Source organism: Marmota marmota, unplaced genomic scaffold (assembly GCF_001458135.2).
Source record: "Marmota marmota marmota unplaced genomic scaffold, marMar, whole genome shotgun sequence".
Classification (NCBI taxonomy): Eukaryota; Metazoa; Chordata; class Mammalia; order Rodentia; family Sciuridae; genus Marmota; species Marmota marmota.
This window is the reverse complement of record NW_026000260.1, coordinates 264,720-285,026: the sequence shown is the minus strand read 5'-3', so window position 1 is coordinate 285,026 and position 20,307 is coordinate 264,720. Positions and strand designations below refer to the sequence as shown.

Sequence of the window (20,307 nt, the reverse complement as noted above, 5' to 3'; positions counted from 1 at the left end):
CTTATATAATTATATTTTAAATATATCCATATTTATTATTATCATAAACAATAATAAATATGGATATATTTAAAATATAATTATATTTTATTATTTATTATATTATTTATTATTTTTAAAAGATCATGTCCATTAGAGGCAAGGCTGAATTATGAATGTTGTATAAATTCAAAATCTCCCATACTTTTTCTTCTTATTTAATCCCAAATATTATCCTTAACTTACCAATAGTGTGTCTCCAACTTCCCCATAAAGTAAAGGTCCCAAGATTCCTGATTCATACTGAATAGTTTCACGAGTCTTAAACGTTTTATCTGTGTATGCCACAAATCGGACTTTTTTGTACTTCCTACCAATCCGCTGAGGACCATTATTCAAATATTGACTTTTATAACTTCTGTATGAGAGACAAAAATATGAGGGGTTGGGATAGAAATAGGAAAAATAGGAAAAATCCAACTCTTAAACATGTGATGTGATTTAATGGGAGTGAGAAAAATATAAGCATCTCTACTACTTAGCTATGTCTACTACTTAACTACTTAGTAGTGTCCAAATATGTTAATACCTACTATTATTTGGATCTGAAGTGTCCCCCAATGGCTCACATGTTAAGAGATTAGACAGGAGCCTGCAGCACTATTGGGAAATGGTGAAACCTTTAGAAGGTATGGCCTAGTGAAAGGAACTTAGGTCACTGGAGCTGTACCCTTGAAGGGATATTGTGACTCCTGGCCCCTTCTACTCTTTGTTTCCTGGCCTTCATGAGGCAAACAGGCCTTCTACACTAGGCACTCCTACCATGATATACTGTGCCACCATAGGCCAAAAATGATGTGGCCAAGCAACCAACCATGAACTGAAATCTCTGAAACCAAGCCAAAATAAACCTTTTTTCTTTTAACTTAGTTGTTCAGTCATAGCAACCAGAAAGCTAACACTAACCCTTGCCATTTGATTCTATACCTGTACTAACTCTTAAACATAGCTTCAGGATTTCTTGGTTTGAATAACTGAGAAACAAATTTTGAGTAGGAAAGAGTCAAAATGTGTTTACGTGTCATTGGAGGTGAGGACTGATGGGGCATAGTCCCAGTCCTCCTCCTCAGCAGCAATATAATGTATCCAAGTTTTAGGATGCTTCTTGGCAACGGAGCGAATTTGGATCAAGGAAGAAGAATTGGCATCATCAAACCTGAACACATCCATTTCAGAATCAAGATACTCATCATATTCTTCTTCCTCTTTGGTATTTTTCATCCGTAGTTCAGGTTCCTCTGGGCAGCTATCTACTTTGATGTAAGCTTCCATACCATCTGGAATCAAACAAACCAAATAAAGTCAGACTCCTATAGGATTCTCTTGCCTTAAATGAAAAGAAAGTACCTTAAATTTCCTTGTTCTATATTTTTAGTATTTGAAAGCCTAGGGCAGTCCAACTCCACATCCCCATATCAACTAATGATTTCTATATTGTTATGGTTTAGATGTGAGGTGTTCCCCAAAAGTTCATGTGTGAACTTTTGTGTGAACAATGCAAGAATGTTCAGAGGAGAAATGATTGTGACAGGTGTCATCTAATAAAGGATTAGCCCATGGAAATATATTAATAGGATGGTGACTGTAGGCAGGTGGGGTGTGGCTGGAGGAGGTGGGTCACTGGTGATGTGCTTTGGGGTTTATATTTTGTCTCTGGTTAGCAGAACTTTCTCTTTCTCCCTCTGCTTCCTGCTGTCATGTCCTGAGTGCCTTTCTTCTGCTATATCCCTCTGCCAGGGTATTCTGCCTCACCTCACGTGCAGAGCAATGGAGTTAGCAGAGTATGGACTGAACCTCTGAAACCATGAGTCAAAATAAACGTTTCCTCGTCTAAGTTGTTCTTGCAGATCTTTGGTCACAGTACTGAAAAAAGCTAACTAGAACATATTTACTCCAGTGACTTACTATATAAACTATTGATTTAATAACAGCTTACCAGGAAAAATATAAAGTCCCTGAAGTCTCCATTTTTTAAAAAAAAATTCCTAGGCTCAAAACCAGTTCCAAAAGAGAAATATTTACATTTTTTATCAGACAAAATTAACAACTTTTTAAAAAGGAGCAAGAAATAGATGGAGGAGTGTCAGGCAAAAGGAAAATGGCCAAAGCAAAGATCAGAGGAAGAAACCAGGAAATATCAGATAATCCATTTTGTTGGTCATTTTTTACTCCCTAATGTCTTGTTAAAATTCCATAAATATGTAACTGCCAGGAAAAAGAAGTTTCTATTCTTAATTACTATAGAGGACTATAAACATGTTAACTCATAGAAAGTAAGGGGAAAGGGTGGATACACAGCCAAGATCAAATATCTTTCCTACAGTAATCAAGGAATCTGGAGAGAGGTTAGCATAAGAGTGATATGGCCAAAGGATTGCCTCCTCAACGTTTTTCTCCAACAGCCCTCTGTATGGTTTGAATATTTGTACCCTCCAGAACTCATGTTGGCATTAATTGCTATGGTGATGGTATTGGGAGTTAGAACTTTTAAGAAGTGTTTAGGCTCCACTATGTGAGGAGCCACAATGAGTTCCACACTTTCCAATCCTGATGCACCATGGGGATCTGAAAGATCACTGTAGTCTGGCACAGTAGTGCAATGAGTCAGGACTCAGTCTCCCCCATCCTCTGATAGCAAGGGCCAGTCTTCTGAGTAGGCACACCCCTGGGGTTGAGCTACACTCACCTATTGTTTTATAATCCTACCCTTTTGCTCTGTTTGGGATAGAATGTTCCATGGAAACTCCCTTTGTGTGTCCCCTTTTCTTGCTTTGCCTGCCTTTGGGTGTGACCTTCCTACATGTCAGCCAATCTGCTGACAGCAGACATCATAAAGCTACATTGAACCCCCTAAAACCTGACCCCTTGCCTGATTTGAATGGCTTCTCCTCAATAAAAGGGTTCAACACATGCATTCTCTCTCTCTCTCTCTCTCTCTCTCTCTCTCTCTCTCTTTCTCTCTCTCTCTCTCACTCGCTCTTTCCAGGGACCCCTAAGGTCACAGGAGCCATCACAGGACCCAAAGAAAAAGGTATTTCTCTGTCTTTGTGTGGTTATTTTGTACAGCCCAGTTCACTGGAGTGACCCTGAGTGTTTTAGTCGTGAGAAATGCAATACCACCCTGATGAATAGACTAATGCTGTTAATGTGGGAACTGGGTTTCTTCCCCCCTCTCTATATACATAGGAAAAAATATATAGAAATATATATATATATATATATATATATATATGAATATGTACATATATATATTCCTAATAAATTACCCAGTTTTGATATTGTGTTACAGAAGCTCAACAAGGACAGCCTTCCATGGCCACAGTAGAGTAGAAAAAGAAGCTGAGCAAGTTAGCAAGGTCCTAAAACAACTCAGTGAGACCCTGTCTCTAAATAAAATATAAAAAGGGACTGAGGATGTGGCTCAGTGTTAGGCACCCCTGGGTTCAATCCCTGGTATTTAAAAAAAAAAAAAAACCCAAAAAACAAAAAAAAACCATTCCCATCAGGTAGTCCTTAAAAACCTCATGTGGTGCCTCATTTGCCTAGATTTCCCACAAAACATCTCTTCACCTACAACCTATAGTCTCTCTTTCCATAGTATTGAAGGCTAGTTAATGATATCAGGCCAGGAAACCAAAGAAATATTGTCCCACTCATTTTCCCCAACTCACCCATCCCTAACTATCCCTTCTTCCTCTATAACAGACATTCAACTAAAAATATACTACTAATACTCAAACCATCTTATTCTCAAGGTAAAATACTGACTTGGATACTAGCAACTAGGGGATTTTAGTTGAGGTCTAACATAATCCAAACTCTATAATGGCACTTTCTGTAACATACTATATTCCTATACACTGCCCAGTAAATCCCATTGAAAGTAGAACTGGATATTCACAATATTCATTTTTAAGTTCCAAGATATTACCACGTTGGTGGGAAGAGATATGACAAAATAACAGAAATTGTCCAAGGTCCATCAAGACTGTCTGAGCAGTAAGGAAAGTTACTGAAGATATCTCTAGGGAGGCCTGGCGATGGTTCCTCACAAGAAATGTGTGACCTTCAAGGAATATTGAGTGCACTTCAGGGGTGGTGCCCATTCCGATAACATGCCAAAAGACTGATTTCCTGTGGCATCCAATCAGACCTGTTAAACAAGAATAAGACAACTATTGCTTAGAAGTAAATAACTGGAAAATACTTTTGTTAATTGACAAACACCTGTCTGGTTCTGTTCAGACTGATCCTTCTTTTGTGATCCATTTCTGACCTCTCCTAGAACTTATATAGCCAAATTACCATCTCAAAATTCCCACCTGGATAGCTCATAAAACCTACATTTTTCAAAACCAAATTTGCTCTTTTTAAAAAATATTTTTAGTTGTTTATGTACCTTTATTTTATTTATTTATTTTTATGTGGTGCTGAGGATTGAACCCAGTGCCTCACACATGCTAGGCAAGCGCTTTACCACTGAGCCACAACCCCAGCCCCCAAATTTGTAATTTTCAATACCTCATTCTCTTTCAACTTCCTTATCTCAGTGAATGGCACCATCCAGCAATTATACAAGTGAGAGATTTCCTTGTCACCATCGTCACCTCTCATATCCATTGTAACACCAACCATGGCAATATAGTAAATAATAGTTATTCCTTATCTTGTTCTAAAGCTCACTTCACTTCATGAAGAAAATATAGTCTAAGTCAGTTTCCTTAGTTATATACTTATATATACAATTATGTAATTTTCTTTCAGAGTAATTGTTGATTTGTAATTTTGCATTTTTATATTGATTCCTTCATTATTATCCATCTCTTAATCTATAAGGTATGTGAGAGCATGAGCTTGAATGTTTCAAAAATAATTTCTTTCTTAACTCTAAAAGAATGAATATTCATTATAGAATTACTGAAAAATATAGAAAATAATTAAGGAAAATAAACCTGAGAGGGGTGATACACACACATACACTCCTCCTAGCAACTGAGGAAGCTGAGACAGGAGGCTTGCAAGTTCAAAGCCAGCCTCAGCAACTAAGTGAGGCCCTAAGCAACTCAGCAAGACCCTGTCTTTAAATAAAAAATAGAAAGGGCTAGGGATGTGGCTCAGTGGTTAAGCACCCCTGGGTTCAGTCTCCAATACCAACAAAACAAAACAAAAACCCAGAGGCCAGATTTCAGTGGGCTTTCTATTGTGATGCACAGTTGTCTGAGAATTGGAGAAGAGAGCTCTAATGCTGAATTCAAAAAACTCTGAGGATTATTGAGCAGGCATGCACATACCTGGAAGAGACCTGTTTACGTAGCCATTGACTGTGTGCATTCTAGGCAAGGGCCCAGCAGATGGAGAATCCATAGCCTGTGTCAAGGGGCCCTTTGTTTCTGAGTGCCAGCTCTTCCCTGATGAGAGAGAAGGTTAAAAAAAAGTCACCTAACCTTTCTTTCATGAGTGATTCTCCTTCTGTTCTTTCCTGCCTCCCTCCTTTCAGAAAAAGATACTCACAACTTAAAAATGTTTGTCACAAAATGGGAGTTCATAACCCACTTGAATCAAATGTATGAAATATGATATGTCAAGAGCTTTGTAATGTTTTGAACAACTAACAATAAAAAAAAAAAGTTTGTCACAAAAATAGACATGGAAGGGCTGGGATTGTGGCTCAGCAGTAGAGCGCTCGCCTAGCAAGTGTGAGGCCCTGGGTTCAATCCTCAGCACCACATAAAAATTTTTAAAAAATAAAGGTATTGTGTCCATCTATAACTAAAAAATATATATTAAAAAATAGACATGGGTGACTTATCCCCTCAAAATCAATGAGAGGAGGGAGAAAACATTAACAAACTGATTGTCTCTCCTTATATTTGTCCATAACAATAGGTTGGAAAGAATAATGACAAATAATAACTAGGGAAAGGGAGAATATTGGTTAGTTTGAGCCATGATTTAGTTAAAGGGAAGTAGATGAAAAGGGCTGTCAGTCCTTGTCTCTGTCATAATTGCTTCATTTCAGTTTATAATGAAACTCTACACACCTGAAAGCTTCTCAACCTCCTCTCTAAAATTAGAGCTAAAGTACTAGACATTTCTCAGACTGCTGTAGTAATAATGAAGGGTCAAGAACTCAAAAGTCAGGGAGACTAGTCATGAGAAAAATTATGGAGGCCTCAATTAAGAGCATAGTAGTTTACCAGGTGTGTTGGTGCACACCTATAATCCCAACAACTTGAAAAAGAGGATAAAGAGTTTAAAGCTACCTTCAGCAACTAGCCCCAGCAACAAAAAAGGCTAAAGTTTAATCCTCATAACAACTGTTTGAGAAAATATTTTAGATTTGAGGAAACAGATGCAGAGGTTAATTTGTCAAAAGTCACATACTTAATGAGAGATGAAGATTAAACAATGTATTTAGGAAGTACAATCAAAAGTCTTTGCTTATGGATTTAAGGAGAGGAACAAGGAAAACCTGTGACCTAGTTCCTCTATCTTCCTACCTCATAGCTGATGCTAGCACCATGCTCTTGAACTGTTGGAACTATGAGCTAAATAATCCTTTTTTATTTTTAAAATATTTTGCCTCTGGTATTTTGTTATAGTAACCCAAAATGGACTAAGATAAATAGCATCATCAAGTTCATGCATCTCACCATTCTATTTCTAGGATCTATCCTGAATAGTAATATTGTTTATCTTTCTATAATCACCTACTCTGAACAGAAGCAGTCCACATTCTCAAATACAAAATTAAGGTAAAAATTTGACTTCTTTCAGATTGGAGCTCACTAACCTTCATCAAATACAGCAAAAAGCAGTACAAATTGGTGCAACATCTGTGTTCTTTCTTTGGCCAAGCTCCCTGGGGGAAATAGAGTGGGGGGAATATGAATGAATTTATCTTCTATATAAAATCCCATCATAGAAAAAATCACCACTAGGAGGAGACATTTTTTTATCAACTGCTTGAGAATAAGAACAAATGTAGTCTTGTTGTTAGCTTTACTGTAACACTGTTTCTTTGATATAAAGTTTCCTATTCCACAGTTTATAAAACCATCTGTGATAAAGGGTTATTTATTTAAATTTCAAATTTGTTTTGGACTATTACTTTTATAAAATACATTAAAATGAATTACTAGAAAAACGGAATTTAAAAGACATACAAAAACACAAGCCAAATATAATCTCTCTCTCTCTCTCTCTCTCTCTCTCTCTCTCTCTCTCTCTCCACACACAGACATACACACACATACAACAGAAAATAAAAACATTACAAAATGGATGGAAAATATGTAACGTTTATACTTTGCAATTTTAAGTGATACTACTTCATACCCACTAGGATGCCTATTTTATTAATTAAAGACAAATATTGACAAGGATGTGCAGAAATTTCAACCCTCATGTAAAATAGTGCTGCTGCTGTGGAAAACAGTTTGGTGGTTTAATCAATTATTGTTGTCATTTTAAACCACTAAATTGTGGGGTTATTCAACAATAGAGAACTAGAACATAAGAAAGTTCAAATGAAGCTGATTGCACCATAAAAACAGGATTAAAACTAAATTATACAAAGTTTAATTACCTAATTTACTTTATGCTATTAAGGTATAAATTAAAAACACATGAATAAAATTAAGATTTTTTTAAAGATAATTAGTTACAAAAATAAACAAACATCTACATTACTCAAATTTTATATACTTTTGACTTATAAAAATTAAGCACTTGAACCACTCACTGATGTGTTTACCTCCATAAAGCTTTCCAGGAAAAGAAAAGAAACTTTTTTCAGAGAAAAGAACACAAATGCTGTTATTAAAAGATCCTGTCCTGGGCTGGAGTTGTGGTTCAGAGGTAGAGCGCTTGCCTATCATGCATGAGACCCTGGGTTCCATCTTCAGCACCAAATAATAATAAAAGTAAAGATATTGTGTCTACGTACAACTAGAAAAAAACCCTGTCCTTATTTATGTCCTTATTTCATTTCTGTCCTACCCTTTCACATACTTACCTTCTCTACATACCAGCAGAGCTCCAATGAGGCCTGAATTCAGGTCTTTTACCAGATCCACATGAGAAAGATATGAGTAGGTGAGACATGGTGGATCAGAGGCCATTGGACCATTCTCTTTCAAGACCTGCCATACATAAGTATGCCTCTCGCCAGGAAATACTTTATCATCTTCTTTCTCCCTTTGGCTAGTCTGATCATCATATTCAGCTCCTAAAGAAAGAAGGTAGAAAACTGTCCTTTTTATGCCCATTGTCCACTCAGAGGAATATATCAAGCTCATTGGAACAAATGGATTCTACATAAGAAATAAACTTTAAGTATTTTTAATGTTTTTGCCATAAAGAAATTATAAATGTTTGAGGAGACAGATGTGTTTAGTGTCATTTAAACATAACACAAGGTGTACATGTTTGGAAGTATTGTCACTCCCCATTAATATGAACAATCTTTATGTTATAATGTAATAGTTAAAAATAAATTTAATTTAATAAACAATGTATAAAAACATCCAAATGTACTCCAAAGGATATGCTATTATTATCTGTTAATAAAGATCTTAAAAATTAAAAAAGAAGGAAGTGGGCTGGGCTTGTGGCTCAATGGTAGAGTGCTCGCCTAGCATGCCTGAAGCTCTGGGTTCAATCCTTAGCACCACATAAAATAAAATCAAAAAATTAAGAAAAAAAAGAATAATTGACTGTATGAAAAAAAGAAGGAAGCAATTTAATTTGAAAAACTAATAAGCAGCAGCTATAAATAGGAGAAAGCCTTATGTATTCCAGAGGAGCTTGAGACCACTAACCCTAACATAAGTGGTAAAAATCAGGTTCTTATTCACATCTCCAGATTCTGTTAATTAATAATATTGCCTCCATTCTTGCATCATTTTGATCAATTCAAGTCAATTCATCAACAAACATGCATTGGATATATACTTTGTTAACACTCTTTGATAGGCAGGCATAGTTAAGATACAGAGATTTAAAATTTTTTAACTTGGTTCTTCCCTATAGGGCCAACACTATGTTTGATGGGGAATGTAGAAGTACAATTATAATACAATGTAGAAATATTCACTCAATGATCTGCTTTGTATTTCTATAGGTTTGCAAGTCTGTCATTTTTACCTCCCAAGTCAACTCTGGTAAGCCATATTACTATTTAACCCATTTGCCCAGACCTCACCAGGTTAGGGTACACAAGAATTGTGTCTATGCTTAGCCCTTGCTACAAAATTGTAGGAACCATGACCTCTCTAAAATCTCCCTGTGGGGCTGGGGATGTGGCTCAAGTGGTAGCACGCTCGCCTGGCATGTGTGCGGCCCGGGTTCGATCCTCAGACCACATACAAACAAAGATGTTGTGTCCGCCGAAAACTAAAGAATAAATATTAAAAAGTTTCTCTCTCTCTCTCTCTCTCTCTCTCTCTCTCTTTAAAAAATTTTTTTAAAAAATGAAATTTCCCTGTATCATTCTGAAAACTCCCAAGTGGATAAAGCTCATAGAATTAGCCTAATCATCTCCAGCAAAAACATGGGTGACCTTTTCTCTATACTGTCTATCCTCTCTTGTTACTTTACCCCAACCCAAATTTGATGTGGATTCATGAAAGAAATCCAGAATATTAAGGTAATCTCATTTCAGAATAAGAACTTAGTCAACATGTAAGCATAGTTAGGCTGTATAATATAGAGTATATATGCCAATAATGTATTAATGACTTACTTGAATCTTCTTGACTTACATATGCTATCAACTATATGAACAGTGTCATCATCAACTTTGGCACCCTCTTCACTCATTTTCTACATTGTGAAGGTTAAGGAAATGCTAGCTAGAGTAAAGGGTATTACCAAACAGGTTGTTTGTTTTAATGAGCTCACCTTGTGCTTCTGCTAGGTGGTGAGGGAGTGCCTGGGAAGTCAGAGCAAAAGGAGAAAGAAGGAAAGTTCCTCCCTAGGAAGTTTTCTGGGCATGAGAAGGCAGATGAGATAGAATTTTTATGATTCTTGTCCTGGCTCCACAAGGGAGAACAGGAAATCTAAATCAATTTGGGGGCTTACATTAAAATAGTAATGTTCCTGACTTCATGAAATTTTCTTCCACTAGGTCTCCAAATAAATACCTTGACAAAGCCACAATGAAGATTTGGGTCACACAGCATGATGAAACATGTTCAAACATGAGTCACCACATCAGGAGCAGCAGCTTCAACATATGTTAAATGACATTGTTTTGGGAGTGTACAGATGAGTGCTGTCCAATAGAAATATAACGTGAGCACATGTGTAATTCTAAATTTTCTCATAGACATGTTAATAAAAGTAAAAGAAAATAGGTGAAATTATTTTAATTATGTATTTACTTAACCTAATATATCCAAATATTATAATTTCAATATGTAGTCATAGACAATGAGTGGGATATTTTACAGTCTTCTTTTGTACTACGTATTTTAAATCCAGTGTGTATTTATAGTATGCCTCAATTGTGACTCACCACATTTCAAGTGCTTGATAGCCATAGTGGCTTAACTTGGACCAATAACTATGGCCAGGAAGGAACAGGCTTTAAGAAAATGGCAGGTTTTATTTAAAGTGCATTTAGAGGAAGCGATTTTAAGGAGTGAGGAATATGTGTAATTTTGGAAGAAAAAGTAACTGGTGTGTGCAGGATTAAAGAATATGGTCATTTTTTTTTCTTCCTGTTACTTGCCCATGCTAGGCCAAATAAACATTCTGTCCTCCAGGTTATAGAGACCTATATTTGTAGATACCTGACATATTTTTTTGCTTCCATTTTCCATACCACTTGACATCAGAAAGTACAAGGAAAAAGTTTTCCTTCCCACTCTTGGATCACTATCTCTAAGAACAAGGCAAGCCAAGAGCTTTTAGTGGTTTGCCATTATGTGAGAAAAGCCTGCCTGTGAATGACACTATAAAGAAGAGCTGAGATTGCAAGAGAAAAACAATCATTGCACTGTAGTGTAGTGGTTCAGAGTACAACTTCTGGAGTTAGATGTGTCTAGGTCTGGATCCTGATTTCACTACTCACTAACTATATGACCTTAAACTCAAGTACATTTTAGTCATTATTGTTATTGTTGTTGTCATATTTTTCAGTAAGTTTGCTTTCAAGAGAATGAATTCATTTCCAGGTGTCCCACTGTTATGGTTTAGATATGTTTTGTTCTCCAAATGTTCTTATGCTAGAAGTTTAGTTCTCAATGTAATGGTACTAAAAAGTGGTGGAACCTTTAAGAGGAAGCATGCGTTAGTCAGGTTTCCATTACTGTAATGAAATACCTCAGATAATTAACTTAAAAAGAGGAAAGCTTTGTATTAGCTCATGGTTTCAGTCCATGGTTGCTTTGCCCATTGCTTTTGGGCTTGTAGCAAGGCAGTACATCATAGTGGTAATGCATGGTAGAAGAAGCCTTTCACCTCATGTCTGACAAGCAGAGAAAGCAAAAGGAAGGGAGCAAGGTCTTAATATACCTTCAAGAGCTCACCCCAATGACATAACTTCTTCCCACTAGGCATCACCTCTTAAAGTCCAACCACCTCCCAATAGTGCCACAGGCTATGAACTAAGCCTTTCACACATGGGACTCTGGGGGACATTGCAGACCCAAATTATAGCATGAGGTCTACTACAAGGTAATTATGTCGTGGCAGCACCACCTTGGGAAGACATTAATACCAATGTTGAGACTATGGGTTAGGACACATGGTATTGTTAAAAAAATATATAAATTCAGCTTTCTTACCTCACTCTGTTGCTTCCTGTTTCCCCATGTGATGCTATCTGCCATGAAGTCCTCACCAAAAGCTAATCCTGGCATCATGCTCTTGAACCCTCAGAACTACGAGCTCTTAAGAAACCTCTTTTCTTCATAAACTGTCAAGTATTATTTGGGGGGTGGGGTGGGGAGGGTACCAGGGATTGAACTCAGGGGCATTCGACCACTGAGCCACATCCCCAGCCTATTTTGAATTTATTTATGGACACGGTCTCACTGAGCTGCTTAGCACCTCACTACGTTGCTGAAGCTGGCTTTGTACTCACAATCCTCCTATCTCAGCCTCCCTAGGCACTAGGATTACATGCATACGCCACCGCGCCTGGTACTGACATTTTTTTTAAAGTAGGTATTTCATTTTTTTCAAAGTTAAGGGGAAACTCCAAGTCAGCCCCCCCCCCATTTCTTTCTCTTTTTAGCACCAAACTGATTTCTCCAGACAGAAAATATATGTGCAATGAGAGAGGCTTTAAGAATAGACAAGCAGGACAAAGACAATTTAAATAAGCAAGATCTATTCTTGGTCAGCAGATGCTCTGAAGGGGCTAATACCTGGATAGTCTCAGGTATTTTGTTGTAACAATCCAAAAGGAACTAAGGCAGCCACCCTCATAAACAAGTACATCTCACCTTTCTATCCCTAGCATGACAGGACAATAGAAAGGCATTTCACTTACCCTCAGAAGCTTTCCAGTAAGATACACCAACAGCATGAAGACTGACAGGATGAGTAGCCATGTTGTTAAGTGTAATAACCACTGTGTCATAAACCTCAGCCTGGATGGTCGGACCCAGCAGACCTGCAAGAATGAGATGTCCCTCAAAGATCACTTGAAAGATAGCACTCGAGTTGTTACGAAAGTGAGGATCAATGTCACAATGGAGAGGCAAGCTCCTGTGATTATTAAGAACAAGTAGTTATGCCAAAACCACCCCAGCCTCATGGTTGTTCTGAGGAAATATTTCTGGCAATTCATTAAGTGCATTCATCAGTTCAACTAATATTTGAGTTCTTACTATATTCTAGGAACTGTTCTATGTACTGGATTTCACATTATAGAAACATTAAGCATGTAAAGAAATAACAAGAATATTTGAAGTTATTATGATTTCTATAAAGGACGACAATGTGTGCTAGAAAATAATGAAGCAGGAGGTAGGAGATACTTTAAATATAGTGGTCAAGAAGATCCTCTCTGAGGACATGGCATCTGCAAAGAGATCTGACTAATAAAAAAGAAGCAATAGTTTCAAAGACCTAGTGGAAAATCATTAAAAACAGATAAAATGCAAATCTCCTGAGATAGGAATAAGTTGGTGAAACAAGGTGAATAAGTAATAGAAAATGTGGTTATAGAGATAGGGAACATAACATGTAGGACCTTATAGGGCATAAGAGCAGGATAAATCTTGATTTTACGGAAGTAAAAGAGGACAACTTGGAACTTGTTTTGGAGTAACAGTCAATAGGACTTGTGGATGGACTGGATGTTGGAGACAGAATAAAAGAGAAAGAGAGGAGTAAAAAATGATTTGTATGATCTGTGGCTTGTACACTATGTCATTTGTTAATCCATGACACAGAAAAGCAAGAGAAAAATTAAGAGTTCTATTTTGTGGGGCCTGGACTATAGTTCCATTGGAAGAGTGCTTGCCTCACATGCACAAGGCCCTGGGTTCAATCCCCAGCAACACACACACACACACACACACACACACAGTTCTGCTTTGTGGATATTATAAGATGCCTATAAATGGGGCTGGGGCTGTAGCTCAGTGGTAAAGCTCTTGTCTAGCATGTGTGAGGCACTAGGTTTGATTCTCAGCACCACATAAAAACAAATAAAATAAAGATATTGTGTCCATCTACACCTAAAAAATATTTTTTTAAAAAATATGCCTATAAATGGTTTATTGAATTAATAGGATTCAATGAAAACATAAAATAGCTTTGTTTTTAATTGCAGTATATGGAATTTTCCTCTCTTACACTTTGATCCTAAATCTTTTCCAGTAACTTTCAAGTGTTAGCAAACAGCAACGTTTTTAGTATTATAAAACCAGTCCAGTCTAAATATAAAATTTTGATGTCCTCTGCAATTAAAAGTTCCCTTTTTCCTCCAGCTAAATTCTGGACCCTCTAAGGTAGAAGCAAATGGAAAGAGGGTGGGAGTGGAAAAAGAGTCTTGATGATAGGGACTTGCTTTGAAACAACACTGGCAGCATTGCATTAGTATCTCTTGGTTGTAGCACATGCCAAAATTCTGCCTCTTTTTGTGGGAATATATCTGAGTCCTTTGAAGACCCCCTCCCCAACCCTCAATATGGTGACATCATACTATATCTCTCTCCATGGGGTATACACTTTTTAGCTGGTCACTTGCATCTTTCCCCTTAGTTTATGTTTCTGGCAGTACAACCCACATGGGCCTTTTCTCTTGGGCTCACCTAGGCTAGGTAGGGTCTTCTTAAGACAGGTGTCATCCTGTGAACTTTCTGGCCTCATGCCTAACAATGATAGTGCAGTCACATTCTACTATATCCCACCCTCCCTGTTATGCCATCAGGGGAAATTACTCCTAGTCTCTGACCTTGAAAGTTTTTTTTTTTAATATTTTTTTAGTTATACATGGACACAATATCTTTATCTTATTTATTTTTATTTTTATGTGGTGCTGAGGATTGAACCAAGTGCCTCATCTGTGCAAGGCAAGTGCTCTACCACTGAGCCACAGCCCCGGCCCTAAAGTTTTTAGAGACAGAAATCAGGCACTAGTCAGTATGTCAAGTTCCAGAAGTGCTATGTCTAGTCTTCTAAGTTGTTCTCCTGAAGTCTTCATTGTTATAGCTTGACATGAGGGAGATTTATTCCCCTCACATGGTAAGGGATATCCCAAAAATGCTCTCCAAAAAAATCTTTAAATATAAACTTCCTAGCCTTCTTTTATTTAGGCTTATAAGTGAGTCATGGTCCAAGGGTTACATAACTAGTTTTGAACCACTATATGAACAAGTCCTGAATAGGTGGGCTAATATCTGTTTTCAAAATATAGGAATATTTGTCACCTATAACTCTCCCAATAATTCTTTTTTTAAGAGAGAGAGAGAGAGAGAGAGAGAGAGAGAGAGAGAGAGAGAAAGAGAGAATTTTTTTAATATTTATTTTTTAGTTTTCGGCAGACACAACATCTTTGTTTGTATGTGGTGCTGAGGATCGAACCCGGGCTGCACACATGCCAGGCGAGTGTGCTACTGCGTGAGCCACATCCCCAGCCCTCTCCCAATAATTCTAAGACAGAGACATGGAGTATAGCTCAGTGGCAGAGTACATGTCTAACATGTGCAAGGCCCTGGGTTTGATACCCAGTGCCACCAAAAAAAAAAAAAGTTATGACAGGAAATGTCTCATCTGAACATCTTGTTGCATGTTTATTCAACATCTAAGTGAAAGTATGCAGTTAGTGTTCACGGAGAGGTGTAAGTGGAAGATAGAAATTTGGGAATTATTAGCATATAGATAATATTTTAAAGTCATAAAGCTGGATAAGATCGCCTACGGATTGATGATAGAAAGAAAAGAAAAGAAATCCAGAATAATGCTGCAGGAGCACTGCAACATTTATAGAAGACACAAGTGTCAGCCCTAAGTGTGGCAGTAAGGAAAACTGAACAAAAGAACATTCTTTTTGACAGCTGCCATATTTAACTGCACTCCCAAGATCGGAGAATCCTTGCTAGGAAATAAGATAACCAGTGTCATAATTAGCATTCAATATTGTTTTTTCATTACCCATCCAGGGTGGCCTGGGCTTGGCAATGTTGAAAAGGTGATCCGTGAACTCTACAAACACAGTCTTTTTATACATGACTGAGGTGTTGAACGGAAAAGATCTTTGTGTTCTAGGAGGAAATCTGTATGGAGAAAGGAAAAGTCATTCAAAATTCAGCTGCAACTAATGCTCCCATCCCATTCCCATCTACTGTTAACAAATGTTCAGTTACTAAATTAGTAGTTGTACATGAATTCCTGAAAGCCACCAAATCAAACACTGTTTCTACAAGTCAACTGATATATTAGGTATAAAATGATAGATCATAAAATCAAGACCCATACAGTACATCAGCCAAAAATTTTTCTGCCAAAGCAATAACTATTGAATCTTTCAATTTCACCTCTAAAACAGACTATAACTTTAACCTAAGTATCTTACATGAAAATTTGATCTATATGTACTTAAAATTATACTTTCTTCCTTAGGGGCACCAAGAATATCACAGGGACAATTAACTTTCAATGAAGACTATATACATTGAGACCTTCTGGTACCAAGCATTATAATTCACAGACAATTATACATTAATGCTCATTTTTGTGTCTAGTCTAATACTCCCAATTATCTAATTATTCATGGGTCAGTTACTAAATTAGAAATTATTATTATAATTAATTATATAAATGTTCCTAAAGTGTTATTTTTTTCATAAGTCATCAAAATTCTTTTAGGTTCCCAGATTTTCCTCTTTCCCTACCTGACAAGTTAGGCTGTCATGTCCTGAGCCCCCCATTTAGATTGAATAATCAAAATAACCAATGTGAATCCTAGTGAAGATGGGACACTGGACCCAAGCAAATTGATAGAAATTATGAAGTAGCTGAACGTGAATATTTAAACTCACTGGTTTTCATATGCTGGTAACTTTTTCACACCATGGAACAGTTCTGTAGCTTTCTATATGCCATAAAGAGCCTCTCTTCCTCATTTATGCTTTCAACATCTAACTTTTATTTTCCATTAGATTTTACCAGTTGATATCATTTTAATAAGACATGGGAATTCAATTAATTCTCATGAGGAAGAAAACTTTCATGTATAGATCCTGGTCTTCAAACTTCAATCAATCAAAAAAAAAATTAAGCACTTGCCCCAAACAGATGTATACTGACTTACATATTGTAAGGATAGCCTTAGGCCTTAGCCTAAGCAACTCCATTCTAAAACTCCATTTTAAAATAAACCTGCAGTCTCACCAGGCAAGCCTACAGAGCCCTCTGATATGCCATCAGGCATAGCCTGATAAAAGCAAGTCAGTTTCCACAATCCTGGTAAGAGTCAGGGTGAAGTCACATGTCATTTGTCATAACCCTGATAAGAGTCAAAAGTGTGATATCAGGGCAGAAAACACCAGACCATATGTCCTGACTCCAAGATGTAAGATGTTACTAGGAAACCTGGTAACAGCTGATGGGGACCCAAAGGGTGAACAGAAGCTCCCAAAAATTAGTATAAATAATGGAACAAATAAACAGACATTCAGCCAGCTGACACTGATGCACACAAGTCTGAGAGCTTAATGAGGACCTGGACTGATATTCCAACTCTTCTCATCATCAGCCTGATCCTCTGCATCATCCTCACCACTCTCAAAGTCTTCAGCAGACTTTACTCTAGTGAAAAAGGCGACCTCTCCTTACTTCTCCTTCTCTTCAGCCAGCCATCAGCTCCACACCAGTCAGCTGGTCACTGCAGTCTGAGTGAGTGTGCATCTGCTGGACTTGAGACCTAAGACTTTAGACTTTAAATCTAGCACTTAAGCTCAGCATGCAGAGGGAATGTCTGTAATAAGTCTGTCATGATGAGGTGTGTTTGCAAACTTAGAATTGTTTGCTTTGAATTGATTATGTCTATTGCAATGCCCAGCATTAAAGACTGTCATTCCTTGATTAAGAACCTATAGAGTGAAATTGTATTGAGTGATTTGGAGTGAATAAAGCATTGAAAAGGGCATAGCGCGTGGACATTCTTTCTCTCTCCCCTCAATTGCAGATGTTGCACCTTTGCCCATTGTGACACATATTAACCACATACTATGTACCTCCTCTGTGCTACCACAAAACACACATCAGAAATGATTAGGGAAAATGAAAGCTTTTTAAAGACATAATTAAATGTGGAAAAGGTGTTGTTTGAGTCTCCTATATTATTGATTCTCAGGAGTTTTTGAAAAGTGAGAGATGTGAGAAATGGACTATAGCACAAATAAAAGATGAATGGGGGACACAGAAAAAGGAGCCCCCAAATATCAGCCAGTGAGACACCTTCACTGTTGTAAATGACCACAATAAGTATGAAATGGGAGAGATAAGGGAAAGCTTCTGATTGTATTTATAAGCCTGGAGCGGGAGTCCATCATGCCTGAGATTACCAGGATGTGAAATGAATAAAAGTAAGTCTAGGTATTGATCACTTATTTGTTTCTTTCTCAACCCTGTGGTGAAATAACCAAAGTCTCATTGTTTCTTTCTGGAGCAGCCACACCTGGTTATTTTTTTTTTGTTTTTAGTTTTTATTGCAATAAAATATGATAATGTGAAAACATATAGGCCACATTTTGATTAACCATTTATCTGTCAAAAGACATGAAGAGCTATTATGAATAATGTTGGTATGGACGGCAATACACATATAACATGTAGTATATCTCTCCTTTTTGTTCTGTTTCTTTGGAGAACCCTTAATAATACAATGGATGTACAAATATCTCAAGTCCCTGCTTTCAATTCTTTTGAATATATACCTAAAAGTGTAATTGCTGGACCAAATGGTAACTCTAGTTTTTAGTTTTGGAGGAATTGCAGTACTCTTTTCCATATAAGCTGTAGAATTTAATATTCCCAACAGTACATAAGGATTTTAATTTTTCTGTATTTTGGCAAACACTTGTAATCGTTTGTATTTTTAGAGTAGCCATCATGGTGGGTAAGGTGGTATTTCTTTGTAGTTTTATTCATATTTACTTAATAATTAGTGATTTATGTCCTTTTATGTGCTTATTAGTAATGTGTATATTTTCTTTGGAGGAATCTCTATTCAAGTCGTTTGTGCCCCACAATTTTGGGATGCTGGAGATTAAAATTAGGGGTTCACAAATGTTAGGCAAGTGGTCTACCACTGAGTTCTATTGCCAGGCCATATTTCCCCTTTCAAATCAGGTCATTTGCTTTCTTGTTATTGGGTTTTAAGAGTTCTATACATTGGTTAGAACTGGGCTGGGGTTGTGGCTTAGTGGCAGAGCACTTGCCTAGCATGTGTGAGGCACTGGGTTCGATCCTCAGCACCACATAAAAACAAACAAAATAAAGGTCCATTGACAACTAAAAAATATTTTTAAAAAAGAGTTCTATATATTTTCTGGATAGTAATCCCTTATTTAAATCTAACATAGTATTTACAAATAGTTTATGTCATTCTGCAGGTTGCTTTCTGACTCTGTTGTGTCCTTTTATGAACAAACTTATTTAATTTTCATGAAGTCCAATTCATCTGTTTTTCTTTCATTGTCTTTGCCTTCAGTGTTTTATCCAAGAAAGCACTGGCAAATTCAAAGCCATGCAGCTTTACTCTATATTTTCTTCTGAGAGTTTTATAATTTTAACCTTACATTTAGGTTATGGATTCCTTTGAGTTTATCTTTGCATATAGTGTTAGTTTAGGTCCAGTTTCACTGTTGGTTTTTCATATGTGGCTTTTATTATATTGAGATAATATCCTTTTATTCCTAATTTCTTTTTTTTAAAGAGAGAGATAATTTTTTTAATGTTTATTTATTTATTTTTTTTTTAGTTTTTGGCGGACACAACATCTTTGTTTGTATGTGGTGCTGAGGATCAAACCCAGGCCACATGCATGCCAGGTGAGCACACTACCACTTGAGCCACATCCCCAGCCCAATATTCCTAATTTCTTAAGGGTTATTAACATGAAAGGGTGTCAAATTTTTTCAAATGTTTTTCCCACATCAGTTGAGATGATCATATGTTTTCCCCCATTCTGTTAATGTATTACAGTGGTAAATTGTCATATGCTGAAACATCCTTACACTACAGGAGTAAATCTCATTATTGTTGTATTATATAATCCTTCTAATATACTCCTAGATTTGATTTACTCATATTTTGTTAAGAAGCAATGGAAAAGTCACAGGCCAGGGGCACAGGCTCACCTAAATACTAAGAAGGAGAACTATAGAGTGCATGCCCTGCCCATCACCCCACCAACACATCACTAAAAGCCTATTTATAGCTGTTCCTTTTACCCAGTATATCATGTCCAGAAAAAAATACAAGACATTCTAAAAGGAAAACAATCCAGTTTGATGAGACAAATTCAACCCAGAACCAGAGCCAGATATGACAGGAAAGTAGAAATTACCACACTAGAAACTTTTAAAAACAATGACCTATATGCTAAGGGTTTTAATGGGGGAAGTAGAAAATATATAATAACAGATATATATTGTAAGCAGAGAGATGGAAATTCTAAGAAAGAATCAAAAAAATAATTCTGGAAGTAAAAAAAAAATACTGTAACAGAAATAAAGAATATCTTTGATGGGCTGTTTTTTTTTTTTTTTTTTTTTTTTTTTTTTTTTTTTTTTTTTTTTT

At 36.7% G+C, this 20,307-nt stretch overlaps 1 protein-coding gene across 4 annotated transcripts in view; it reads right to left on the bottom strand.

Moving 5' to 3' along the window:
- F8 (coagulation factor VIII) overlaps positions 1–20,307 on the bottom strand; it is a 66,759-nt gene that overhangs the window by 33,496 nt on the left and 12,956 nt on the right. For 3 of the 4 annotated variants that reach the window (XR_007344883.1, XM_048796815.1, XM_048796817.1), the window contains exons 2-9: positions 15,655–15,776; positions 12,542–12,664; positions 8,057–8,269; positions 6,833–6,901; positions 5,331–5,447; positions 3,971–4,192; positions 1,058–1,316; positions 226–397 (exon numbers count right to left, since the gene is read on the bottom strand). Coding sequence is in view for 3 of the 4 variants with exons in the window: in XM_048796815.1 (XP_048652772.1) it covers positions 226–397; positions 1,058–1,316; positions 3,971–4,192; positions 5,331–5,447; positions 6,833–6,901; positions 8,057–8,269; positions 12,542–12,664; positions 15,655–15,776 (1,297 nt within the window). In the remaining variant the exon portion in view is untranslated. The remainder of the gene's footprint in view (positions 1–225; positions 398–1,057; positions 1,317–3,970; positions 4,193–5,330; positions 5,448–6,832; positions 6,902–8,056; positions 8,270–12,541; positions 12,665–15,654; positions 15,777–20,307) is intronic. The other variant, XM_048796818.1, reaches the window with a different exon arrangement.